General features: G+C 41.7%; 2 protein-coding genes across 4 annotated transcripts; one reads left to right on the forward strand and one right to left on the reverse strand.

Annotated features, from left to right (window-relative positions):
* disp2 (dispatched RND transporter family member 2) lies at positions 1 to 10,985 on the reverse strand. Of its 2 annotated transcripts, none has more exons than XM_088433018.1 (10): positions 10,747 to 10,985; positions 8,638 to 8,767; positions 7,399 to 7,655; positions 7,293 to 7,322; positions 6,527 to 6,650; positions 5,629 to 5,744; positions 5,332 to 5,423; positions 5,114 to 5,211; positions 4,275 to 4,433; positions 1 to 4,197 (listed from the first exon to the last, which is right to left on the reverse strand). In XM_088433018.1, the coding sequence occupies exons 1-10, from the start codon at positions 10,836 to 10,838 to the stop codon at positions 946 to 948; spliced, it is 4,350 nt and encodes a 1,449-aa protein (XP_088289144.1). In that variant the 5' UTR covers positions 10,839 to 10,985; the 3' UTR covers positions 1 to 945. The 2 variants fall into 2 exon arrangements, with proteins under 2 accessions (XP_088289144.1, XP_088289143.1); XM_088433017.1 differs by having other exon boundaries at positions 5,332 to 5,426.
* On the forward strand, positions 4,719 to 27,956 carry pkdccb (protein kinase domain containing, cytoplasmic b). Of its 2 annotated transcripts, XM_088433020.1 has the most exons (10): positions 4,719 to 6,401; positions 6,533 to 6,663; positions 9,230 to 9,290; positions 12,051 to 12,730; positions 14,088 to 14,201; positions 17,663 to 17,934; positions 18,827 to 18,906; positions 20,121 to 20,228; positions 25,082 to 25,258; positions 26,121 to 27,956. In XM_088433020.1, exons 4-10 carry the CDS (start codon positions 12,242 to 12,244, stop codon positions 26,210 to 26,212), a joined length of 1,332 nt encoding a protein of 443 aa, XP_088289146.1. In that variant the 5' UTR covers positions 4,719 to 6,401; positions 6,533 to 6,663; positions 9,230 to 9,290; positions 12,051 to 12,241; the 3' UTR covers positions 26,213 to 27,956. The 2 variants fall into 2 exon arrangements, with proteins under 2 accessions (XP_088289146.1, XP_088289147.1); XM_088433021.1 differs by lacking the exons at positions 4,719 to 6,401; positions 6,533 to 6,663 and having other exon boundaries at positions 9,203 to 9,290.

A 27,956-nucleotide genomic window follows, 5' to 3' on the forward strand; every position in this document is an offset into this window, starting at 1 on the left:
TAAAATTCATTGCGGGAAAACATTTATTTTCAACTGATAGGAAGATGTAACGATTCAAGTCCTGTCAACAAATAAAGTACTGACCATGTTTTTCACTTCAAAAGTCTGCAAAAAAAAGTTTCTGGTGCACGTCACGTAGTCGTGACGGCTCATTAAATTGGCACAATGTAATCTCGTTTTTTACTAGACTGTTTTCTCGAGGCAGTTTAACACTCAGTGACATCACAATAGCGTGAACATTATCATCTTACCCTTTGCACAGTAACACACAACAGAAATTCTTGCATATAAAATTCGGGACGTTTGGCACATTTGTTCATGTAATGAAACAGGAAATAAATAAAAGTAACGTTTTGGTATAGATAGACCATTTCTGTACCCAAGATAATTGCCTCTCATTTTCTAACAGTGCTGCAATAATTTCAACAATTACTCTTTCGTCATCAGAACTCAAGCACGCTTTATGGATTCTTACAGCAACCCCCCCATACGCAAACGTTCAGTCAACATCACAAACATTAACGGCATCGATTTTCATCGTGAAACACCACATACTTACAAATCCTGACGCTACAATTCAACATTTAAGTGTTTTCTCAAGTTAAAGTCGTGGACTGGGACAATTAGATTAGCTTGACAAGTTGAATCAGTCCTAATCACAGTTCACTTGTCTCAATTTTGGCACTCCAAATGGCCTTAAGGTGTGTTTGAGTGTGAATTATTTATCTTTGTGCGCCCCGTGATTGGTTGGCAGGCAGTTCAGGACGTACGACTTCTGGGGGATAGGGATAGGGACCAACAAACCGTAGTGAGGATAGGCAGCTAAGAATATGGTTCTATGAGAGTTTGGTTTTCTGTTCCCTCTGGTTTCTGATTATTAAAGGTCCTGCATTTGTCAGTAGATAGGTTTTTCTTGGCCTACCGACGTAAAGACTCTTTTCATTCTTATAGCGTATCATCTCGTTGTCCGTCTCGCTTAATCCAAACATCTGGTAGGTCTGGCTTACTGTTGGGTAAGATGACAACTTCCTCGGACTGACTGCTACGACCTTTACCATCCATTTCATAAACGGTCTCTCTGAGTGAAAGACGCAGCGTGTCTCTCTTCCCATTCAGGTGTCCCGGTCGTAACGGAACTTCTCCGTCGCTTTGTTGGGTATTGGAAGATCCGGGTTCAATGTCACTTAAACATGTTTCGTTAGAGTCGTCCAAAAACTCACAGGAGCTCATCGATTGCGAAGAGGGCTGAAGAAGTCTTTCCTCCATGGTTTGATCCTCTGTGCACAGACACGGCCGGTCGGTGGTCTCCAGCGTGTGGCTGATGATAGTTTCGTCCATGCTTGAAGATGATGAAAATGTTTTGTTGGTCCATTGCTTGGAGCGATTTTGGCAGGTTTTACACAGCCTCTTGCCACTGCTCACGTCATGAGCTGCAGATCGTGTTGGATTCTCTTTGTACGGCGATGAGGTTTGCAGAGCAGGAGGGGCTTGGCGATGACACATCTCGCCGCGTTCCCCATCCGAGGACGCATCCCTCCCGCAGTAATTGATCTCATCGGAGAGCACAGACGGCCTATTGGACAGCTTACTGGTGCAAGTGCTGTTCTCAAAGCTGTCGCTCAGTCGATAGGCCAACGGCTGCAGCTCGTACTGCTCTGGTCCTCTGACCCCGCCTCCTGTTCCAGTCTGTTTCATCCTCTGCTGATTTGGGTAGAGGTAACAACCTACGTCTTTGTCATAAGTCTTCTTCGTTCTACCTCTTCCCAAGGCTCCATTAGTTGACGAAGGGTCCGGTTCAGCCCCTGAGCAGTATGACAGCATCCCGCCAGAGGGGTCTGCCAAACACAGGAGTGGTATTCTCCCACAGTTTTTCTGAGGACCAAAAAAGCAGCACAGTGACTGGAAAAAGAAGGTCGCAAATCCACATGCTACACATTTCACCAAAAACAAGAAAATTCCCAATTTCCTGAAGATCAAGACCGTCGAAGGCAGCATGATGATCCCAGTGCAGAAAAACGCCCCAGAAACTATTGCTACAGGACAGCCCATCCTCTTAGTTGAATGTGCCACTTTTCCCATCTTATCTGAGTGTGGTGCAAAACAATAAGAAATACAGTAATTGGCTACAAAGTCAACAGATAACCCCGCCGCAGATGAGATGAAGAGAGCCTCGATGCCACTTAGCTGCCACTCCAGGAGAACCAAGAGTCCCACAGTGACGAACACGCTGCCACCTACGGCCGCGGTTCCGTACATGCTTAAAGGAAAATTGCAGGTGGTGAAGAGCAGCAAAACAAACGTCAGAGAAACCGAAGCCCCTGCTACCACCAACATCTCCCAGCTCAAAGCTTGCTGTAGGTCAAAAAGAGACAGCTGACTGACGAACCATCCGTTTTTTAACCCTGGCGGTGCCCCTGCTAATTCTTTGTCGAACCACTCCAGGGTTTCTCTGTAGAAAACCTTTGTTTGGCTGAAGTTTAAGCTGTAGCGGTATGTGGTTTTGAATGCCAGCACCAAGGCGGCAATCCGCCCATCTGGCTGGAAGTACGCTCCGCCGCCATGTGTCAAATGACCCTCAGCATACCTCTCTGCCAACATCACGCTCAGGCAGTTCTCAAAAACACGAGGGGGGAAGGGAAAAGTGAAATTATTGCAGCAAAGACGGAGCGTGACGTCACTCTCCGAGCAGCTTCTGAGAGAGATCCAGTGTAGAAGCTGCTCCACAAAGCAGATATTATCCGTCGTTGCTTCTTTGTCCTCGGAGGAAGGCGCGGAGTAAAAGCTTTGGTTTTGCACGTGTCCGCACAGGTCCCTCAACCAAACCTGAGCATGGGGTTGACTCAGTGTAAAGTCGGGATCGAGAACCAAAGAGCCATTGCTTTTTGGGTCAAAGTGATTTCCGTTGTCTGTGGCTTTGATGCCCCAAACAAGCAACAGAGTCACGGGCCTATCTTCTCCATTCATCTGCCTCTCGAACATAAACATGTGACGGTATTCCGCGTCGTATCGCTCAAACGGGTGACTGGAACGGAAAAGCTGAGTGATTGCGCCGTCTAGCGTGGGCAGCTTCATTCCGGGATCAAAGCAGGACATGTATGTTCCGCCCGCGGCCAGAACCGCGAACCAGCAAACCCAGATGTATCGGAACTTCACCACTCCGCAAGGCAGGATTTTGAGGAACACTAAATTAGACGTGTCGGCGAGACCTCGGTTTAGTTCCCTCAACTTCCGCCCCAACGTGAAAAGGAACCTCTTGCGCGAGCTGGCGTCCCAGAAGCCGCCCGGGTTTTTGGCACAACAGGGCTTCCACCCTTGCGGCGAAGCGGATGCGGATGACGCTTGCGTGTAACGCTCGCGCAAGATAAAAGAGCACGGCAGCCACACGAGTGCCAAGAGGGAACTGATGAATGAGGCGCTCCCGAGATAAACCGCAAAGCATCTGATAGCCGTGATGCTGCTGAGATAACCGGAGCAGAATGCCGCGCTGGAGGTCAATCCCGATGCGAATATCAAATAGCCCGTTTCCTGCAAAACCCTGTGTACTCTCTTCTCCAGGGACGCCGAGGGCTTCTGGGACAACTGCATATTCCAGAAGTCTGCAAAGATAAAAACTTGATTGGAGCAACTTCCCAGTAGAATAAGCGCCGCCGAGAGGTTAACCAGTGGGAAGAAAGTCAGTCGAAACGCCACTTTATAGAGGAAGTACGAAGTGAGGAGGGACGCGCCGATCGCTACCGCGGATAACGCCGCCATGAAGAGAGAGTGAAGATAAAGTGCCATTGTGATAAGAAGAGAAATGATTGCGAGCGTGGGAAACACGGAGTCTCTCGCTAAGTAATATTTGAACAATGTCTGCTTGATTCCGAGGTCCATGCCGGTGATCGTGGTATTCTTATACGTCAGATCTCTCCCCTTTAGACTCCTCATGTAGATCTCCATCATGCGTTCCCCCTTATCCACCGGGAGAAACAGAAGACTGTACTTGAGAGTGGGGATCTGATACTCGGCCGTCTGTGGGCTGAGGAAATCTTTATCAACCAGGAAGTGCAGGATTTGGAACACTATGCGGGACTGTTTGCAGCGTGATGGGACAGAAGGGCAGCCGCCATGTTTGGGCTTCGCAAAACAGGCCTCCACTAGATGTCCAGCGTGGTAGTAAGGTGCACATTTCCGGAGGAGGTTAAGCGCCTCCGAGACCTGAGGCAGATCAATGTATTATGCGTTATTTTTCAAACAATTGTTGCTTAACTTTTAGAGCCGTGCGTGACGTCTACCTGTTGTGAGGTTAGAGTTAGGCAACAGGAGGCGTTCGTGAGGGCGGCTAAGTAATTTCCCAGGGACCAGCTGGGACAACAGCCGCTTCTTGATGGCGTCTCAACCTCGCCTCTCACATGTTGCTGGCACACGTCCTGGAATTGAGCCTGGGAGCGTATCTGAGAAAAACAAGAGAGATGATTTTGAAACGCATCCCGTGACTAATTAAGCAATTAAATTTCATAGGAGCCAATGTTCCCAAGGATTTCAAAATAGCTTGTGAATTTGGGTTGATGTTTGAGGAGAGAGAAAGCAGGCAGATCAAATGCAGGCAGCAACGTAGATTGTAGAGGTTTCTCGGGAACCTTTGTTCTATCTTTTATCTTCAGTGCTCTCTAGGCTAATAGTAATTACAACAAAGGTGATAAATTCTTTACTGCGTGCCAGAAAGATGGCGTACATTACACAGCCGTGGAGCCTTATTCTGCTCATTGCGGAAAAAGGTCTGTTCCTATTCTTAGGCTTGGTTCAGACATCACTTTGAAGTGATCCAATTCCATTTTTTTGCCACTATCGACCTGTATCTGATCGTTTAATTGCCGTTTGAAGATATTTTTGTCATGTGACTTGATTCTGAATGGCCAGGCCCTGGCCCTACTATCTGAACATTGCCTTATTCTTCCTTGGCCACCCACCCACAGGTTGACCCATGCGTGACCTTAGGCTTTTAACTGGTTCCGTCTAGATTATGTGTGCCAGTGTGCAGATAGATAAGAAGATGCAGAAGAAGGAAAGGTCACGGTGACACGACGGCCTATCTAATCGTACCGTATGTACCGAAAAGGTCTAAAGATCGTACCCTGGATCGCTCCATCTCGCACATGGCGTGGATGGCCCTCAGGCTCCAGAGACTGGCTGAGCTTTCGGAGCGGAACACTAGCTGCGCCAAATGCTGGCCTGTGAGGAGGAGTAATGAAAATTCATTGATTGTTAATATTCTCCGTAGAAGGTCAAGGAATGACCGTAAAATGCCAATTTCTGTTCGCGAGAGGTATCTTCCGCTCGAGACTGACTCACCTGGTGCGTCGCAGAGAAAAGACTCGGAAGCGGAATCTCTGGGTAGCATCCTCTTGAATCGAAGTCCTGTGATGTTGTGAGCGCCATCTTCACTGCTGAAAATAACAAAGACTGTCCTATTTTTGACTGCTTTACATTCTCAAACTAATTCCTGTGAAGAATATCATTAAAGTATTAAGGTTTGCGGCCTAAGACCGTTTTGCAGTACACGGGGATTATCGTATTTTAAAATGAGTACATTTAGAGCAGTGCCTCATTGTCTTGGGAGCGTTCCTTCCGCCCAAATTCTCAGCTGACCTTTTACTGAGATGCAGTGGCAAAAGAGACAATGCTTTCCCCGGGCCAGTGTTTTCCTGGAGCTTGGACAAGCTGGACTGGCGAACTGCGATCTTTGTCCCTCGTGGCTCGAAGCCCTGAAGAAACGACACGCACAAGCAGAAAAGTAAAAAAGAAAGACTCCCCGGATGCTCAAGTTCAGCCGTTGTCATAAATGACTGTGTATGGAGATTGTCCTTGGTTAACACCATGACATTTCATTTCTCCTTTTAATTCATTTATTTTGCGTGGAAGCCTTACTCCTTTTTTTTTAAATCAAATTCAACAAGATTAAAGAGTGTAATATGATCTAATTTAAACACCAATATGAAGGATGATGGAGATGAGACTCGAGTCATTATGGTGAAAGAAATTACCAATCAACTTGAGGTAGTCAGGAATCGTCGCATTTCAATTTCAAAGGGGTGCGCTCCCAAAGGGACTTCAGATTGACACTGCACACTTTGGTGTAAGCAGAAAATTGTTCATTGAATGACCCTAATACATTTCTACCAACTATATGAGAATTGTCTTTAAAAATTGTGGAAAATTGACGTTTTTTTGTCAAAGCGGAAACTAATTTTGGACACGATTCTGTTATGACAAAATACGATGACCATTGAAGGATAAATTTTAATTTTTTTGTGATATAACCAGAATTTCACATAGGAAGAGAAACCTGGATGTTCAGCACTATCTACAACAATAAAAGAAGAATTTAACGTACTCTCGAGAAGCAGCTTTGTACTCAAAGGGTGAGTACCCAGTTTATCATTTTAAAATATTCTTTTTATACTTGTGTAAAAGGAAAGGTTGCTAAAATTTTGACTGAATGATGTGATATCGTTGTACAAAAATTCTTATGTTGCCGATTACTCACCAACAGTGGCTCAGAAAAATCCGGCAGTGGTCCAATCAGGAGACCGGCAAGAGAACACCCGAGAAGCAGCAAAGCACATCCCAGAAGAACCTCTAACGGGTAGTCCACCAGTATCTGGGAATAACTGGCAAATGAAGGTAGAAATGAAAACCACAAAAGAAGAATCTGTCAATGCCGGTGTTTTTATTTTCATTTTTCATAAAGGCCGAATGACACGACAATTCAAGCTTTCTATCAAACGTTCTAAAAGTGCAAAGTCTGTATTTCTGCAAATATTGGCTCGAGATATTTAGTATTCAGAACTAAATAATGTTACGGGTATACAGTATTTTCTTGTTCTCTCTCTTTCTCTGTTAGCTTAACGCTAAGCTAGCTGGTATGACTTACGCAGTTTGGATGGATTTGAAAATGTACCTAAATCTAAGAAAAACACAAAAAAAACTACTGATGGTTAGTACGTGGCAGTCCTGAAGTAGTAGGAACAGGCTTTGCTTTTGCGGTGTGAAGTGTAATTGCACATCCATAACACTAGGTGGTGCAGTGGTGGACTCAGGGTCAAAGTCTGCAGAATTATTAACTTTTTCAATTTTACTCAAAATTTTCCTCTAAATTGCATTGATAATTTGTGTGATTTTGAAAAGAAGGTTTGAGACTTTTTTGTCTTCAGGTTAAATATGGCGAATGGTAAAAAAATATCTTCATAAATTACCATTGTGAACCTAGAGTTTGATTTGGTCTTGTAGACAAAAAAAAAAACAAGACTTACGTTCTCACGAAGCAGTAGAGTCCCCCATCCCTGTTAACAACAGAAATTAAAAATAGTAATCACTCCTCGTATTTTGTTACAACCGGAGTTAAGTCTGTAAACTCACCCAATTGTCACCACGTGCCGCTGCGTCGGTCTCTGGGCGTCTCCGTCACCGGATCCGTGCAGCCAGTGACGTCCGGCCGCATCGCGCTGCTGAGACGTCTGATGGCTTGAGCTACAGCTACCGCCCACTCGGACCACTGCGCCCGCCTCTGCGTGAGGGCCGCCGGTGCTGTTTGGCTCACAGCACGTATTTGCTTGAAGGGCCTCGTAGGGGATACAATGGGGACAGTCTCGGAGTTGAGCTTGACCCTGAGGAACCTAAATGCGGTGTTAAAGAAGTTGGAGTATGTTTGGCATAACTTGATAGGCTCCCATTGTCGGTGGAAGGGCAAGTTCGGGAGCAGGAGGAAGACATGAAAATGGAAGAGCGTGTTGGAGTTGTTGTTTCAATGAGTGATAAATTTACCTTTAAACTTTGATTAGAGTGATATGCATGATTTTTAAGAAGGTGGTTGCTTACCAGAATAAGTCAAGTTTAGCCTGCTACATAAATACAAAGCACCTAGCTCCAACTGCAGCCACAGCTAATTTTAGCAACAGTGAGCCGTAGCGCAACGCTTTTCCAAAGGGGGGATAGTAGCAAAAGTAACCGCTGCATATCTATATATTTATGAAATTGAAATTAATATTTATAATGTCGTAATTAGAGTATTATGACTTTTGAAGACCTTTGCATTATGGGAGCCCAGGCTAAGCCAATCATCACAGTCATTGAACGGCTTGCAAATGTCATAAGTTGTCCGCTAGCACCACCCGGTGGTTTTGGAATGTCAACACAAAAATTTCTATTGTGCCCCGTTCGCGAGTTGCCGTTGTAAGGATTAATGCAAAGAGGGGGAAATGCATGATAAAACATCAAGTTTTCAATATGTCCAAAATTGACAGTATTTCCAATTTTCAATGGCAGTAAATGAGCCTGACATGGGCCAAATTTGACACCTATAGCCTCTGGACCTCCCACCATTTGCAAGAATTTAGAAAAGATGCCAGCGTGACCTATTGAAAGTCTCCTCCTCCACCTCCTGGTGATTTTTTTTTAATGCTTTTTTTTATATCACACATCAAAAACATCAAAAAGCCTGAGTTAGCACAAAATCTCCCCCAGGGGTGAACAAACATCACAAGCGTTTTAGCTCATTCAATCTCAAAAACATGTTTAAAAGTCCCCGTTCCTGATTTACATTTTTTCCATCGAATCTAAGAGTGAAAGTTGCTGGGAATGAAATAATCGAATACATACTTGATGATAAAGCTGACCGGATGAGGAAGGTCCGTCAAGGCTACTGCAGCTGTCACATAGTTCCCGATTAGGATTGGTCCGTTCCGGATACACGCTCTCCGGAGGGCACAGCGACAGTACCGGGATCTCGCTGCAGAGGGCGAGTCACAAATGAACATTTCCAAGTCCTAGCTAGGTTTTCCAGTCCCCGCGTATTTATGAGCAGAACTAATGAGGCAAAAAATGGAAGGAAGCAATTAAAAGACAAAAGCAGGAAATGCGACGGTTAAAAAGTGAGCAGATGGGACATGAGATACTGATTTATTGTATACACTACATCCCTATGTATCCATAGAGCTTTTATGGATGGCAACCACGCTCGCTCGGGTTATCACGCCACCATCGATCTCTGTAAACTCATTAGTGGACAGAAGCGCCACTAGGCAGCGAGACGGTTTTTCTCTTTGTTCAGCAAAACACCAGAAACACATGATCCGAAACCGCATAACAACTTCTGGATATACGATATCTAACTTTCTCCCAAATAAGCAGTGTTGCAGTGAGTAAAAGCGAGCAACGACGCATCGTGTTGCCCGTGCTTGTTTTTCCACAGTGGACGTGATGCTACCGCACTTCCTGTCATGTCACCATGGCAACGCAGCAAATCAACACAGGCAAGTGACCTCACACTCTTTCATGTCGTGCCCTTATAAGGTTCAGTGATGGAGGACAGCGCGGTATTGCATTAACCTTGTAACATGATACAAACAGTAATTACATTTGAGCGCGTTATTAAATCATCGTTAGAGGTTATCTAACAGATTGGTTTTATATTGCGGTTATGCCAAGATCCAACATAGGTGAGCAATTTCCGCCCCTCATCAATATTTCAGCCGATGAGTACAAAAATAATCCATGGAGGTGTCGGATCGTTTCGCGTCGTGCTAGGAATGTAAAATCGCAAATGCAAGTCTGCATCAAAGCAGGCTAAGATAAATGTTCAAAATAAAATCAATTATACATGCTCAGATGATGTAGATTTTTTCTAGATTTGTTTAGGAGCAACAAACTTGCTTTTACCAGCTAACATTTGTTGCCCAAGTTGTCAATACTTTACATTTTAAAGATTTCCAATTCCAGTTTTTATTTTGAGACAAAGTTGCGTCTTTACAAAGCTGTTTAGTTCATACATGTGCCTATGTATGAATATGTACATATACTGTATGTATATGTACACATAAATATGCTCTACATGATATGTATTATAAACACACACACGTATATAAGTATGTATCGTATACATTTATATATAAATATATCCATATATGTAATACTGATGCATGTGTAGTGTATATAATATGTGTGTGTATATATATACTGTATATATATATATGTGTGTGTGTGTGTGTGTGTGCGTATGTATACAGTGTATGTATAGAAAGATATATGTGTATACTGAATACACATATGTATACAAATACACGTGTCTATATAAATGTATACGTATATACATATGTGTATATAGACAAATATTATACGTAAATATATAGGCATATGTATTTGCATATATGTATACACATATATGTACACTGTATACAAATATATTCGTACATATGTATGAATTGTGTGTTTCCAACCAACTACAGTATATTTATGGTATGGGACCAACCACCTGAAATTGGTCATTTTGACCAAGATAAATCCAACCAAGCACAAGGCACCTGTTGATGAACAATCATTCACACCAGGGGCAATTTTCAGTGTGCAATTTACAGAGCATGGATGTTAGCAAAGTGTGGTAGTCAAGTGTTCTCAATGGAACCAATTTCGTTAGTTGTCTGGCTAAACTATGAACATGGTAGTCCCTTAAAATGTCAGAATTTGAACAATCTTTTTTTTTTTTTTTAACCAAATCCGGTTTTCGAGTGTACAAATATCTATTTTTTCACATGTCGAATCAAGTGAACGCAACATTTCTAATTGCACCTGATTAGAATGTGTGGGTGTACCTAATTAAGTGACCAGCGTGGTAAAACAATCAAGCATTCATTTAAATATCCGCAGCTAGGTGGTAGTTTTTTTTTTTTTTTCCAAAGAATATTACAATTAGGCGGCGACTCATAAACCCACCTATGATAAGCCTCTTGGGTGTCCCTTTCTTCTGAATACTCATCCATCACTATCGCATCCGTGCTGTCCCCTGTGGTCGAGCCAGCATCCATCTTCTCCTTTTACATTTGCCAATTACCAAAAAAAAACAAAAAACGACGATTGTGAATGTGATGAATGTCGGCGCGAATAACAAGCGCTCCCCATCTGCTCCGTATTCGAGCCTTGTTTCTGGGGATACAAGGGAGTATCTCTGCGGGTTAATCTGCCCCGTGCTGAGCTCCGATTGGCCGATCCGCGATGATGCTGAGGACGCCGCCTGGTTCTGTCCAACCCGCCCGCACTGGACCGTCTTTGGTCGATACAAGAAGCTTCCAGTTGTTGGGAAACAACTCGAATGCTTCGATGTTGAGTTGGAGCTAATTTACGTTGAGTTAAATGGCCGCTTCAATCTGGCCACAATATTAGGGACACCCGCACAATACGAGGCAACAATTCTCCTTTGATGGATGGATTTCAGTGGACTAGAGTTCTGCAACACACGGAAGGTACCTTTAGATACGAGCATGAAAGATGTCAAACCACCATGGTGTTGATGTTAATTAGCAAACGCCTTGCAACACTCATATAACGCCGCTAGGGGGCACACATTTCCCTCAAACAAAGGGCAATGACATAAATCAAATTCCGAATAGAAAAGTTTTTTTTTGCCTCGTTAATTGTTTTGTTGCATGTAAAACATGTAGCATTGACTATAGTTTGATTGAAAGAGTGCTTAAATGTCAAGATATGACAAAACTGTCCAAATTCTTTGAGTTCTAATCAATAAATATTCTCCTGTTTTTGTTATCCTTTATGTAAGTAGACTTACATTTGTATTTAATCAAAATAAAACATTTGCTTTTACTTTTGGAGCCAAAACTATATTTTTTCACCTTTTTCTGTCATTTTTTGGGACCAAATCATTAACATAAACTCTACATTTGTTAACGTTTTTGCACATTTGAGTAAAAAGAAATTAAAAAACGATCAAAACTTGCTCTTATTTTTTGATTGAACATCGAAATAATCAACATAAACCAATACGTCCTCATGTTTATGTTGACTTTGAACAAAACAACCCCAAAATTGGATTGCTTTGTAGCAGAAAAAAAATGTCACCCAACCAGTGACCCATATTTGGACTATTCCTGACCCAATCGTTTCAGCATGTGACAGAAAATATCCACAGGCATATATATTCTTTATCCTCTGTGGAAAACAACCAGGGATGACTTTGATTTCGTCATCAAATCTAATCTGCGTCTTCTATACTGCCCCCCCAGTGTCTGCATTGAGAAGCGCATGTGATAGTGACGCCCCTGCTGACTCGGCCGGCCGGGTGTAAAGTTACACGCGGACAGGACACACCTCCGGTGGGCGTTTCCACGAGGAGGAGGCGGCGTCAGGAGCCGACCACTTCTCCTTTCCGCCCCCCAGTCCCCTGCAGTCGTCCTCCTCGCCCCGTCCGTGGAACATGCCCGCCGCCGTGGACAAGTCGTTACGCGCGGCCGCCGTGCTGTCCGCGGCGGTCCTGTCCTTCCTGGTGTGCTTGCTCCTCGGCAGCGTGCGCCACCTCCAAGATGCCGATGAGGAGCTGGCGTCCCTCCGCGCGGCGCTCGGCCAGCAACTTTTGCAAAGACGCCAAGAAATCCTCCCCCTGATCTCCCCCGGACGCGACGCGGAGCTTTTCCCCGCTTGGGATTCCGGCGAGCTCGGTTGCGCAGCCCTGCGGGACATGCAACCTCTGGAGGTGCTCGGTTCCGGATACACCAAGCTGGTGGTGAAGGTGGCGCTGGCCGGAGGGGAGCCGGTGGCCCTCAAGATGGTCAACGAGCAGGGAATCGATATGGGCAAGTGCGTGGAGGGATTCAAGGACCCGCAAGGATGCCGTCAGCTGGTCTCCTACAAACTCGGAAAGGAAGTTGTACTCCTGCACAGGCTGCGCCATCCCAACATCATCAAGGTGCAACGCTTTTTTTTCCTGCCTTCGAAGGCGTTTTTATGCACTTGAATTCATTTCACAGTCTACTATATACATTTTTTTTCACAGCTACACTTGTGAAAACATACAATGCCCCGAAAAATCAACGTAGAAAACGTAGAATTTTCACAAGGAATCGGGAACTCTAAATCAGTTCTTTAGTGTCCCACAATTTATGCAATCGAGTATTTTTCTAATACGTTTCAGTTGTTATAGAAAGTTGCATTTACGGCTGCGACTAATCAGTTACTCTAACGACCTTTTGATAAAACTTTTAATTCGCATTGTTGCGTATGACAAAACCATTTATCGTCAATCAGAGACAACCTGTCTTCAAACACGTACTCATGCACTTGAATTCACTCATATTTTTATGTATTTTTTCCTAGCTACACTTGTGAAAACAAATGGCAAAAAGTGCATACAAAATTTGTAGTATAAATCAGTCCTTTAATGTACCAAAACATATGCAATAGTGTATTTTTTTTGTTTAATAAATGTATATAGTTTGTATACTGTTATATATATATATATATATATATATATATATATATATATATATATATATATATATATATATATATATGTATATATATGTGTATATATATATATATGTATATATATATTCATATGTATATAAATATATGTATATATGTGTGTGTATAAAAGAGTGTGTGTGTGTGCGTGTGTGTGTGTGTGTATGAGTAGGTGTGAGAGAGAGCGAGAGAAAAAGTGTTTTGTTGGACTCTTTTCACCTAAGTACACAATCTTTTCTTTCCTTTTTACTTTTCCCTCGATAAAGGTCCCAAATGTATTATGTGATATAAATATTACAAACGCAAACAAAGCAAATGCATGAAATAAAATAGACAAGGCAAACTAATAAAACCAACCAGCAGAACGTGAAATGCAAATTTGAGTATAAATAATCCTGGCCTGATTTTAGACGTATTTTCCCAATCTGATTGTTTTATCAGACATTTTCATCCAAAGTTTGTTTTCCCCCAACATTTTCCACCACCATTTGACTTAAATTTTTAAGGAGCCCTTTGGACTTCCATGACTAAGCAAATTCCCCAGAAAACTAAGAAAAGCAAATCCAGCGGGCGTTTTATCCGCCCACGTCTCCCCCCCCCCCGTCCCCCATTCCGATCCTTCCCGTCCAATTCAATTAAAATGCGTTGACCCCTCCCGACCTTTCGGGTGATCTTTCCCCAAAGCGGACAACGTTCCTCTGTGCTCTCTCCTTGTCCATTCACTCCCAGCGCATATCTAAAGCCTCTTTCAAATTCCCCAAATGGCCAAACGACGACTACATGCCTGACGGTCTCGTCCGCAGTTGCGCGGTCACTGCGCCGGAGACGCGGGCGGCCCTGTGACCGTCATCCTGGAACAGGGGAATCCTCTCCAGATGCTCCAGCTGCTCCAGAGCCCCTGGGAGGACCGCTTCAGGGTAAGCTCTTCATCAACTGGATTTGATACTCCCCGTCTTTCATACGTCTCCGGAGAGTAGTTGTCAAATCATTCGAGTGTACCAAAGCCGTATTTGGACATTAAAAAAATATATATTCACGTAGAAAGATGTACCTAAAGGCCATGATTTTTTTTTTTAACTTATTAAACAGGGTAAATATCAGTCAATCAATACGTTGTCTTCACAGTTATTCAAAAATAAGTTAAGGGTGATGAGATTTTCATGTTTTTTAATAGTTCGCATATTAAGTCCTAGATACTTAAGTATTAAAATGATACTAAAGTACATTAAGAACATGATTTTCCAGATATTTAAGTATTAAATCGATGCTTAAGTATGTGGGATTTAATGTCTGGACTCTTTAAAAAAAACAGAAGTGAAAATACGTCCTTGGCATTGATTGAGTTAATAATTAATTTACATAATTGTAATATAATTAATAGACCCTAAAATAATTTGATTTTCCACTTGGCAAACATTTGATTTTTTGTTTTTAAGTACCTGGGATTGCTGATCTGATCTCTTTAAAAGGAAAACAAAAATGCGTAAAAACCTGTCTTTGGGATTGAATGGGTTGATGTTATCAACCTTCTCATCACTAATCTACCTATCTACTACTTACTTTTATTTTATTTTTTTTAGATTTTATTGCAAAAGTTTCAAATTTTTGGCTGGAAGATTGTTTAAAAATGGTCGGTATTAATACATTATCTAATCAATGGCTTTAGTACCTATTCAGTTACTTAAGTACCTAAAGTAAATACTTTTGTACCCTAAGTAATCACTGTAGTACTCTAAAGTACTCAATTAATTAGGTATTTTATGACCTGAAGTAATTTTGACAATAATACTTTAATACCTAAAAAAACACAATTAATTTACTTGGAAAATAGGTACTTAAATAAGGATCTTGTCCTGATACTTTTAATACTAAGTATGGTTACTTTCCTCACAGTTAACTCATTCAATCCCAAAGACGTATTTTTACGTTTTATAAGAGTCAAGACAACCAATCGTTACTTCCTCATTTGCAAATATTCTAAGAACCAAATTTGGTTCTTTCTTTGAAATTTTAGGTACCGAAATCAGTGCCTGCTGAAAATATGGTGACTTTCTCGATGTGTAACATAACAAATATGAAGACCGCTTGAGGGTAAGCCCTTGATGCTCTTCGCGCACTTTGTTACTCCACCGCAGTCCAGTTGGCCGCCCGTATTTTGCAAGAAGCTTGAAACTTTAGGAGCGCGGACATCTGTCCTTCGGCGTATTTGATCCGGACGGGTCGGGAATAGAGATGGGACGGGAGTTAATCCACTGCAGGCTAGGAATGTCATCTCCGCGCGCGCACACCGCTTTAGCTCGACCCCCATTGCAGGTATGCTCACAGTGGGAGTCGACGCGGCTCCAATTTACACTGCGGGGATCCCAGTGTGTATGCCGCCGTGTTTCAAATGAAAGGAGACCGAGGGGGGAGCGCCCGTATTGAATTTAGATAGTATAACGCAACGAAAAGGAGATCCTGGATAAACAATCTTATACATTATGCTGTTTGTTATTACTGCCATACTTGATATATTGTGTGGCGATATGAGGCAATGGAAATAAATTAAAATGTAACATATTTTACTATAAATGCAATATATTGTATTGTTACTGCCACCCGTATTGTACTGTATATACAATATATTCAACAAATACAGCACTAAAATACATTCACTGTATTGAACCGTATTGTAATATAACTGAATATAAGCCGCAAGAACAAAATTGAACAAGAAATACCTGTATATTTTTGTAAAGGTAGAAAGGTGGGAAATGGAAGCTTAAAAAAAGCCTATACTATTTCCCATAACACCGACACACTCTGATTATTAGACTAATGCACCAACACAACAGTAACACACCCGATGGCTAGTCTAGTTATTGGTGGGGATTCCCCCTTGTGGCCAGCAAAAAAAAAAACCCTGCAGATACACCACATTGGACTACAGGCCAGATTTTGTAACATCAGATATTTACACAGAAATCTGGTGCATGGAAGTTTTTTTTTTTCCCCCATACTGCCTGGTAATGGCAACATCATGCCTTCTACACACTGAAAATATCTGAGCGTTTAGAAATAAGAGCAGGACCTGCATATTTTCAGCATACATGCTTGGATTGTTAGAATACTGCACCAACACAACAGTAACATGCCCATTGAAAGCCTGCCAAAAGTTATTGGTGGAGATTTCCCTCTTGTTGCAAACAAAAAAAAAACTGCAGATACACCACACTAGATTATAAGACGCATGTTTCAAAGCATGAGAAAAAAGTAGCATCACATAGTGTGAAATTCGCAGTGGCAGTCCAGCACAACTATGACATCATTTTCACGTATCTTTTGGATTAAGACCCAAGAGGACAAAGAGTTGTCGCAATACTCTCCTGGCGTGCTTATTTCCTGCCGTTTAGTATGCTTTATCGTCATTTTATACAAATCCACAGCGCCTGAAAACGACACCGCATTGAAAAGTTTATACCCCGTGTTTTTTTAGTTAAATAGGCGTTAGCGTCCGTGCTGTGTGTCAGCTCCATGTGTGAGCGCTACAGTAATCCGGCGGTGTCTGGTTTCACCCGCTGCCGTTTTTACTGTGTTAGTGACGTCCAAGTCGGAGCTGTACAGTATCCAGCACTGGCTGCAGTATACCTTACACACACACACACACACACACATGTTTGTACTGCTGTACTCGTGTGGACCTCAACACTCAGCCAATTCAAAGCTACACTCTAAAAGCAAGTCTTGACCTTCAAAAAGAATGTGGAGCAGCCTAAATGTCTTCACTACTCCAAAATGTCCTCGCTATGTTGGTAGAAAACTCCAAGCGGTTCTCACAAGTATAGCCGTACAGGATTACACACACACACGCATAAAGTCGTTTCACGGTTTGTCAGTGTGTTTGTTGCCTTTGGTTTCTGCTCTTCGCGGCCTTCCTGTTTTTGTTTTTGAGCCTTAAAGAAACATTTTGAAGATAATGAAACCTTATTAGAAGCATGAGGGTGTATAATGGAGCATATGATCATGTGTTTTGGGATTTTCTTGACTATAAAATCTTCTGTGTTCGTTCAATGACAAAGACGTAGTTTTAAGGTTTATTTATATATATATATATATATATATATATATATATATATATATATACTTTATACAACACACACATACAAACTTTTAACAACTTTTAACTACTGTTAACTGTGTTTATAAAAGCGTACCTGGGATCGCTGAACTCTTGAAAAACGTAAAAATCCGTCTTTGGGATCGAATGAGTTACTGTCACCCAAAAAAAACCTGCCTAATTAATTTTGCCATTCCAATCCCATTAGACTATCTTAACGGGATTATCTCTCTGCAGCTAAACAAAGAGTGAAGCAGATAACGTTATCTGGCGTCCCTCCAGGTGTGTCTGGACCTGGTCCGCCTCCTGCACTTCCTGTCGCGTTCCCCACTGGGGTCGGTGGCCCTGCTGGACTTCCAGCCCCGCCAGTTCGTCATGGTGTCGGGCCAGCTCAAGCTCACCGACCTGGACGACGCCAGTGCGGCCGCCACGCCCTGCCGCCGCCACGCCGACTGCTCGCTCCAGTTCCCGCACCGAAATTTCACCCTGACCTGTTCGGCCCGCGGAGTGTGCGAGGGCCTCAATGAGAAGATGAACATTTACAATGCCTATCGGTAAGCGCGAGTACTCGCACTCACACACATTTGTTTGATTATACAAAATCAAAAAGAAATATTTTTCGCTGCCAACCCAGTTAACCCTTTTTTCACATATTTTAGAAATGTTTTTAATTTTTTTTATATCATAAAAGGATAAATGGGGGGGAAAAAACACAAGAGAGCTGAAATTTCTGTAAAATATGAATTTTTTGTGATTGCAGCTGGACGTGCGAGATTTGATGTACAAAAATAGTAATTGTCCAAATTTTGGACCATTTAAAACCATTATAAATACTATTTTTGAGATGCATTTTAATAGGATTTATTACATTGATTCCCCTGCGATTTTTGCAACATTCCGTTGAGCGGCGGTTAAACTATGTCGGCAAACAAAAAAAATTCTTTGTCGACTTGTGTTTCACCTCAAAACAGTAGGTGGCGGTAGAGAGCAATGAATAAAAACCTCGACTGTTATTGACTTTACTTTTCTGTTTGAAAATAAGCCTGGTTTGACATAATAATCGTAAAAAATGTTCGTAATTTCATATGAATGGCGGCCCTGAAGTGAAAAATCATACAAACCAAAAACGAAGCAAACGAAAAAGACAAAAAAACAAAACAAAAACACCGTACAAGAGAGAAGCACGCGAGAAAAAAAAAAGCACGCAAAAAAAAGCGTGCAAGAAAAAAGGAGCGCGCGAGACAAAAGAACACGCAAGAAAAACGACGCCGGCGTTGACACAACGTTGCTAGCGAAGGCGTACAGGAGCCGCAGATTTGCGGTTGACACGCGTGAGTCACGAAGCGAGTCCTGTCGCGTTTGATCTGCCCTTCAGATCCTTGACGGCTTTACGCTTTCCACTCATGTTCCATGATGGATTTACTCTTTTCTTCTTTTGCCTCCCAGGTACTTTTTCACCTACCTGCTGCCTCACCGGGCCCCGCCCGGCCTCACACACCTGGTGGAGCGCATCATGAACGTCACAGGTGAGCGAAAGGGCGCCGCCCTAACACGACGCGGCGGTAATTTCGCAAAGATCACACAAGGGAAGAAATCATTGCCTTGTCGTGACAGGCCTCCGCTTTTAATGTTTTCTTTAATACGCGCCTGACAAGATAATGAACACAAGCTGTGATGATTACATGTTATACAAAAAAAAAAATATTGAACACACCTTTCATTGAGGTATATCCCACGGGAATAGTTTTGATTTATTCATTTTCCGGGCGCAAGTTTCAATTTTGGGTGACGGCGTTGTGAACTAGTTGTTAGCATGTTAGCCTCACGGTTTTGAACCTTCTAGTATCAACCGAGTTTAAAAAAAAAAAAACCTGAGTCAATAAAGAATTTTTTGTTTGCTGACATCATTTGACCGCCGCTTAACTGAATCTTGCAAAAATCGCAGGAAAATCAGTGTCGTAAAGCCTATTAAAATGCATCTCGAAAATTGTAATTATAATGGTTTTATATGGTCCAAAATTTGGACAACGATTGTTTTTTGTACTTCTTGTTTTTTGTAAATCTCAGAATTGTTGCATTTTTAAATTATACATGTTTTAATCATTTGCGGGAAATTTCAGCTCCCTAGTGTTGTTTATCCCATTGATTCTTTTATGATATCATTAAAAAAATCTAGAGAATTTCCATAATTTGTACCGTAATGTTGCAAGGGTTAATAATACATAATACGAATGTTGATGAGAATAATAATATGGGAAAAAATGCTATGTTTTTACCATTTAACCTATTTTCCTGCAAAATATGTTCAAATGTTCTTGAATGCTAAATCCTTAAAACATGGCATTTCTTTCCCATAATGCCACAGGGTATGCTCATCAAAACCCAGTGGCATGATGGGAACAAATGCTATGTTTTTAGCATTTAGCCTTCAGTTAGGTTTGAACATATACGAGCACATTTGAACATATTTATAAATACCTCGCAATAAATCAGTTCAACCCATTCTTTGAAGTTTAATTCTTCATTTTACGGAGACATTTTTGGCCAGCGTCTCCCCCCTCCATCAGTGAACTTTCACCTCACAAATGTTCTTCTGGATGAGTGGACAAACATTCCCACAGGACACACTCCAAATCACACAGTCAAAGACCGGCGAATTGCATAGTTTTCTTCCCGTGTCCAAATACTTTTGTGTACATATGATTTCTTTCTACATTGTGAACGTTTTGTCCGTTTGCAGGCGAGCTGAAAGCAGACATCAACGAGACGCTGGACGCTTTCGAGCACATCCTGCACCTCTACCGGTCCGGCTTGCACCTGGACAAGCTGCCTACGTCCATACTCCAAGGTAAGCCCCCCCCCACCCCCCCACCCCCTATGGACACAATGCCGAGCCTTATTTAAAAAGGCGGCCCGGTCTGCACCTCTGTTTTCATTTTGTTTCGGAGGCTGGGAAAGACGGAATGGGGGAAGGGCTCCGGTGGTCTCTCGCTCGCTTGGGTTGTTTTGACAGGTTATTAGGCGGCTGGAATGAGAGGACAAAACCAACAGAGCGAGATTAATCCTGCGTGTCTCCGGCTCAGAATGTCTCTCGAGGCCCGGTATATTCAACGTTTTCACTCGCCTCGAACAACGGAATATTGTGTGCTGTGGCTATGTAAATACGGGTGGTATCGTACGAAAGGTTGACTTCCATTCTTCGGTTAGACTTGCATGTAGGTAACAGCTGTGTTGGAAGTGTGGAAACACTGCCATCCGATGGTCACAGTTATCACTACAGTGCTCAATTGACTTATTTTAGGTAAGCATTAGTCAAATGTGTCAGCCCCTCTCCGTAAAAAACGTATTTGCCCAGGATTTTATCATTTATTATTGTTATTACTAATTTAAAAGATGTGAATTCTCATCCATGGCACTGAATGAGTTTCCATGTAATCTAACTGGTGCAGACAACTCCATATTGTGCCACGCTTAATTGACTCATAACCTTTACATGATCGTCTCCGTTTTTAGTGATATTCCTGCGTGTGAACAAGGATGCACTTGGACGTTGGTCCAGTCTGCTTGCTTCTTTTATCGAAAATAATTCAGAGCTGCTGTTAGCTGTACTTTCTGCAAACAGCCAACTGACGTCGGCCCACTAGCTTGTCTCGTTACGGTATTTATTGTAAGTAAGAATACGTCCGAGATCGTCAAAACTCGTCTTATGTGAATGACGGATAAATGTCTCTCAAATGATGGTGGAAAAAAACATCTAATCTATAAATTACCGTTTATTGGACACCCTCACAATTTTGGCCTTCATTTTTTGGGGAAAAAATATGTCTTATATTCAGGGAATTATGCTAAGTGGTCATGCCATGTTGGAATTTGACATGTTGCCACCACCTAGGTGAAATTTCAGCTCCCCGGTGTCTTTTTTTCAATGCTATCCCTCAGATGTAAAATGGGTTAAATAAATAAGAACCACTCCAGTTTCTGTCCTGGTTTATTTCACCATATAAAGTCTTTTTTTTTTTTCCTGTTGTATTCTCCAACTGTAAACATTGAAGTCCACTCCTACGACCCTTCTATGAAATATTAATAACAGAAAGACTGGCTACGTTCCTGTGGCGAGCAGATGCCGGACTGTTTATATAGCAGCTCTTTGTGAATTTAATCGCAGATTGAGGGGCGCCGAAGCTAACACCAGCGGGGAATGTTTTAGCTTCGCGGGGAGGTGCCACAAGTCAAGCCGATGGGGAGCGCGATAAGACAGACGCAAAAATGTGTATATTATTTCACATTTTTGCCAGGGGAGTTTTTGCACCGGAGACATGAGACGCGGGCTCACTCGGGTTTTTTTTTTTTTTTTTTTTTTTTAGGGTAATAATAGGGTAATCTGTGGGAAAGTGGAGTGCTTGTTTCCATGAGTAAGGTGAGAAGGTCACAAGCAGTCACATGACCTCCAGTTGGTCACTTTCGCTTAACACGAATGCTAGCTTGTTTGAAGGCGCTTTTAATGGTTCCAACGTACGTTAACACAAATGGAGCCTGTATAAACGCTGTAAAAAGTAGTAAGAGTTGCTGAAAGTTGATTTATATTGCCTCTTTCTTTTGTTAATGTTAAAAAAAGATAAGATAATAGTATTTATGGTTGGAGGGGTAAATGTAATTGCAATAAAATGAGGATTAGGATCATTTTTTTATTTTAGTTTAGGGACTTGGATATATTTGTTTTTTTGTTTTTTTTCAGTTTTAGACTAACCTGTGACCTGTATTAACGCTGTAAAAAAGTCGTAATGAGTCGTTGAAAGTTAATTTATATTGCTTTTTTCGTTTGTTATTGCAAAAAAAGGATGCAGTTTTAGGTATAACTTTTATAGATAATAATATTATTTGTAGTTGAGGTGGTAACCCCAGAAAAGACTTTGTTTTTGTTGTGTTTTTTTGCAGTCTTATTGCAATAAAACATGCTTTGACGTTTTTTTTTGTTTGCATTTCAAGTGCTTTCACTTTTTTTTCAGATTTAGCCTAACATGTAACCGGTATCAACACTGTAAGAAAAGTAGCTAGCATTGAAATGTGATTTATGTTGCTTTTTTCTTTTGTTTAAAAGGATGCAGGTATACTTATGAGTTTTTTTTAAGATAATAATTTCTCTGAATATGCCCACTTATTCTGGCAACTCTGGGGAAAAAAAAAAAAGGCCTGGATGATGTCAGTGTAATAAGGAACGCGCGCGAGTGTCAACAGGTAATAAGTCTTATTTTGAAATGGCTGGCAGATGTAAAGTTGATTTTGCGCAGATGAGATCCGCAGCTGCGCCTAATAGCGCGTTTCAAGTCAAGCTTCTCTCTATACGTCGCTGGCGTTTCCCGCCCTCCGCGTCAAACACAAAGGGCGCTTTCATCCATACGTCTGCGCCGGCCCAACAGCTGAGGTCGGCCACCTTTTCCCTCCGCAATAGGACTCGCTTTTTTTTTTTTTTTTCGGAGAAAGATCATCTGAGCGCTCCTTGTTCTCCTTCTCTCTTCTTCTGCACGAGGGTGACCCCCACGTCTTTTTTTTTGTACTCGACAACACGCACACTACAACGCTTAGTGTATTTTTATTTATCGAGAAGATATCGAATTGTAGTTTTAATCTAGATATAGTATTTAAAAGTAGGGTTTTAAACTAGGGTTAGGGTTTTAAAGTTTCAAAATTGGGTTTTCACATTTCAAAGTAGTTTTAATGGAAATATAGGATTTAAAAGTAGAGTTTTAAACGTGGTTAGTTTAAAAAGTTGGTTGGTTATCCATAAAAAGGGTATTTACATTTCGCCATATTAAAAAAAAAACACGAGAATAATAAATGTATTAATAGCAGATGTTGTTTTTAGACTACGCCACGGGCCGCTTCTGCATGGACGGTGGGCCACAAATCTCCCTCGGGCCGCAGTTTGGACACCCCTGATTTAGAAGCTTAGCAGTTTGCAATGAGTGCATCTCCCCTCTATGAACTCCCAGAATCAGCTTGTGGCTTGCGCACGCATGTGCAGTGTGTGCGTGTGTGTGTGTGTGTGTGTGTGCGTGTGCGTGTGCGTGTGTGTGTGTGTGTGTTTCTCATGGCTAATGTGGAGCAGATGATTTAAGACAGGCCGCCTGACTGGAAGAATTAGAATGATTAATGTAAGGCAAATGTTTGGGTCGAAGAGGGGTGATGCGTTCAATGTGGCGCTGCGCGCCGGGAGAGGAGAGCTCAAGATGTTCTAGGGAGGCATGGCGCAATTACACAAGTTGCGGTTGGCTAACGATATGTTGAGTTAAGGGATTGAAGTAAAAAGGACCCAACGCAAGTATTAATTTTGAGTGGAGTTTGCGCAGAAGTGAACCGCAATCGAACAAATCTGTTTCTAATCGACTATCACTAAAATGAATGTTGTTTTAATTCGTCTGTGCAAGAGTCAAATTGCTGCTGTTATAAAAACTTCACTTTGATACCAATTGTAGTTTTGATGCACTCCTGCTCTCATTGGTCGATAATTGTACCGGGAGCCAATCACGTGTCTTGTAGGAGGGCACGTCACCCTCATGAAACTCACACACGCTGTTAGGTAGACTCGAAGGAAGAAGAGGAAAGAGCAGCGCTGCACCGGATCATTGAAAATCTTTTTGCGATAAATTGGAATTTCATGTGTAAACTCAGATTTTTAAAATGTTTGGTCATCTACAGGCTTCACTTCTAATGAGACTTCCGGGCGCCGCTAATATAACCGCGGCTCTCCGCGAGACTACAGCCAAAGGGTTGGGAACGGAAGGGATAACAGTACAGTTACTGTATAAGGTTTAATCATTACAGATTTAAGTAAATATGTGTACAGCAGTAATATTTGTCCTCAATACTTTTCACAACTAAAAAATGGAGGTACCCACATACACATGCATGAAATTCCGAGGGGGGGAGGGGTAGTGTCGTCTGGTCGCCATTATCCATGACAAAATGTGAGATTACTTGTGTACTTTTAAATTGAGTTGAAAATAAACCAATTCCAACTCAAGATATGAATCAATTTGACCCAAATTGAGATGATGAGGATGTGGATGATGTTTTCTGATCTGGAATGACTTTCAGGTCACAGCTGTGCATGTTTTAGCGTTAATAGTTTGAATGTGTTGAAAATTTTTCCTAACCTTTGATGGGTGCTGTATACTACGTAAATTTGTGCCTTGCTTTTCGTGTGTCCCTACTTGTGAGTTAGCCAAACCATTTTTTTTCCCGTTTTGACCTTCAAGGGCAAAATAGTCAACAGTCGATCCAAAAAAGGCTTCTAGCTGTTTGTCTCAGACTGTTGAATTGTCCTAACTAAGCATAAAACGAGGAGAATTACACATTGTGTGTTTAAAACAAGAACATAGCTTAGCCTTTAGTCCGCTAGTTTAATGCTAATGCTAACACTAAATGGGAAACACATGTTTATGTTTGTTGGCCCTAGTAATTTTTCTGGGTTTGAATCACAGCTCCGGCCTTCCTGTGTCATTTGTGTGTTGTCCCTGTGCTTATTTGGGGTTTCTCCCGGTAATCCATCTTCCTCCCAAATTCTAAAAACACGCTCGGCTCACACGTGACCCGAATGAGGACAAGACGCCGTAGAGAATGAAAGGGTGCACAGAAATTCATTCTTCTGCAAATGACTTCTTCCATGAGAATGTGGTGTATTGTTTTTTTTTTTTTTTTTAGATTACCAAGTGACGCAAGGAATGACGACATCAGGGAACACGGAGTACCAGTGCTGGCCGTCTTACAGTCAGCAAAGCTGCGTTCTGTCCGTCCACGGCGCCGCAGAGGCAGCGCATATCTGTAACTCGCACTCGCACTGCACCAGCTTCACTCTGACCGGACAGAAAACGTGGACAGGTCAGTTCAAGTTAACACTTTGTTTTACGCATTTTACCAACAAAAGAGATGTGCTTCACTAGCTAGCTAGCTGCTTCTACGTCTTTATTTCACGTCTAGCTTCACTAGGAAAAAAATATTTAAAATTTCTTGTATCTAGTTTAACACGTAAGTGAACATAACACAATAAAAATAAGTTGTGCTACAAATAACCCAATTATGGGTCGAAAAAAGGACAAATATTCGGCTGGCTCGTTAGCCTGCTAGCTTCTTCTACTTATTCACTTTTGTCTTCAAAAGAAGTGAATTTTTAAAACTTTGTAAATTATAGATTAATACCTAAATGAGCGATGTTACACTCTAAAAACAGTTGGGCTAAAAATAACACAATTATAGGTCAAAAAAATACCAACTCAATATTTGGCTTTCTAGCTAGCTTCGTCACTAGATTTTTCTACTTCTAGTTTTATGTCATTTCTAGCATCAGGAGGAATAAATATTTACAATTTATTGAATTGTAGTTTAATACCTAACCGTTAAAAACAATTCGGATAAAAATAACTTAATTATGAGTCAAAAAAGGACAGACAAATATTTGACTAGCTAGCTAGCCTCTTCTACTCATTCACTTTCATGTTCAAAATAAGTGAATAATTACATTTTTTTGAATTGTAAATTAATGCCTAAGTGAACAACATTACTCTCTAAAAACAGTTGGACTGATTTTTAGCACCCTACGAAGCTAATCGCGACAATGGTTTGTATGAGAGTAAAACGCGGTGAGTAGGCCAACTTACCAAATGGATTCATGCCAATATCTCTGATCCAACTGCTTTTTTTTTTTTGTTAGTTTTATTTTTAAATATCTCTTTCCCGCCTACAGGTCGCCCGCTGGCCACTTTCAGGAGCAACTTCAGTCTTCTGGTACCTGACGAAACGTCTGAGGTGTTTGTGAAGAAAACCACGGGCGTGTAAATATGACGCCCGGACGGGACCTTAAATTCGATGAGCTCATGTACTCCCGATGATGTGAAGCAAAAAAAAAAAAAAAAAGCAACACGTTGCGCTTAAATTAGATGAATCCTACAGCGCCCCCCAGCTTTGCGGGGGAGAAATTGCAGACAAGGTGGGTAAACGTGATGGATTTTCAGGCCTTAACTGCACTTATTTCATGCTGCCAGATAACCACCTCTGCCAACTACTACTTCAAGGGATTTCCCTTCAGATGCAATTAAGGAAAGAGAGCCTTGTGTTTTTTTTTTTTTCTTTTAATTTGCCGGTTGTTGTGAAGCCAGCTCCCCTGTGGTGAGCTCGGAGGTAAGAAGTCGAGCTGCGGCATCAGCTCAAAAAGCCCGAGGACGAGGAAAGAAAACACACTCTTATTCAAAGTACATGCTCAGGCTGATGCGATGAGGTGCCAAATGTTTTTTCATGGATCTGGGGCTTAGCCGCACTGTGATTTGAACGGGACCTTTACAACACCGCTTTTAACTTGCGCGGAGGGAAAAAAAAAATGTCTGTTTGTTTAGCTAGTTTACGTAATGTAGCGTTTGAAGCTTGGAGCTTGTTTTTACTCTGTATAGCGAAACTGAATGAAGCACAACATTTAGCTAGTGTATAAAGCTAAAGCCAGGAACTAATTACGTTAGCAATTAAAGCTATAGTCAGCAGGTAGTTGGCATAACATTAACAGCCGAGTGCTTGTTAGGAGAAACTGGCTTACAACGCTAAAATGAATTGGCTCTTTTTGCTCAGTTTATTGAATAAAACCAACAGACTAGTCATAGCGCATGCTAGCAACAACTAGCGCAAGGTACTATTGCAAGCTAATGCAAAGAGCTTTAGTGACTCAAATGAAGGGGAACCAATCGTTAGCGCAAGTTAGCGTATAAAGCAGGACTAGTGCATTAGCCAAACCTAGCATTATGATGCTAGCGACAACTTGCGCAAGGTAGCATTTGATGCTAACACAAAGCCAGCTCAGACTTATAGCTCAGTCTAGCTAATAAAACTAAGGGCCTATAGTTAGGGCAAGGTAGCATTAGACGCTGAAATCAAGTGCTAATTATACCTTATGCTAGCGACACCTAGCGCAAAATAGCATTTGAAACGAACACAAAGAGCTTGTAGCTCAGTTCAGCAAGTAAAATTGCCAGTACCGGTTAGCATAAGCTAGCGTATGAAGCTAATGACAGAATTGTTGTTAGTTAGCCTAACCTAGCTTTGTAGCGCTATAGCCAGCGGCTAATGACATTAAAATTAGGAAGACTAACCCGACTTTTCAAAGAGCATTTAATTAAATAACTACAAAGTCGAACTAGCAAAACAAACAGACATTCGACGTCTTTTAAAGCCCAAATTACAAATATTTCAAAAGCAATAATTGTTGTCTGTAAAACAGGGAAAGTACAAAGTATTGTGCAAAGTATTGATGGACTACTGGGGTTATGTTAAAAAACGTGCTGCTGGAAATTTTAATCACTATGTAAATTTTACGGCAAAAAGTCATCGTTCCGGGGGGTTTACTTGCTTTCATTTAATTTGTCATGATCAAATGTAATTGTTCTTACACGATTGTGCTTTTACGCCTTTAAGTGCACCTTGTGGGTGAAACCGTTATTTTCAATGGAAAATGTCACTTCTGTTTTTGTTTTTTTTAAATAATACTGCAACAAATGTAACTGCAGTGTCTTATTTTATAAATTTGTACTGAAATTCC

The sequence above is a fragment of the Hippichthys cyanospilos genome, chromosome 14, assembly GCF_059441005.1.
Source record: "Hippichthys cyanospilos isolate Australia breed blue-spotted pipefish chromosome 14, RoL_Hcya_1.0, whole genome shotgun sequence".
Lineage (NCBI taxonomy): Eukaryota > Metazoa > Chordata > Actinopteri > Syngnathiformes > Syngnathidae > Hippichthys > Hippichthys cyanospilos.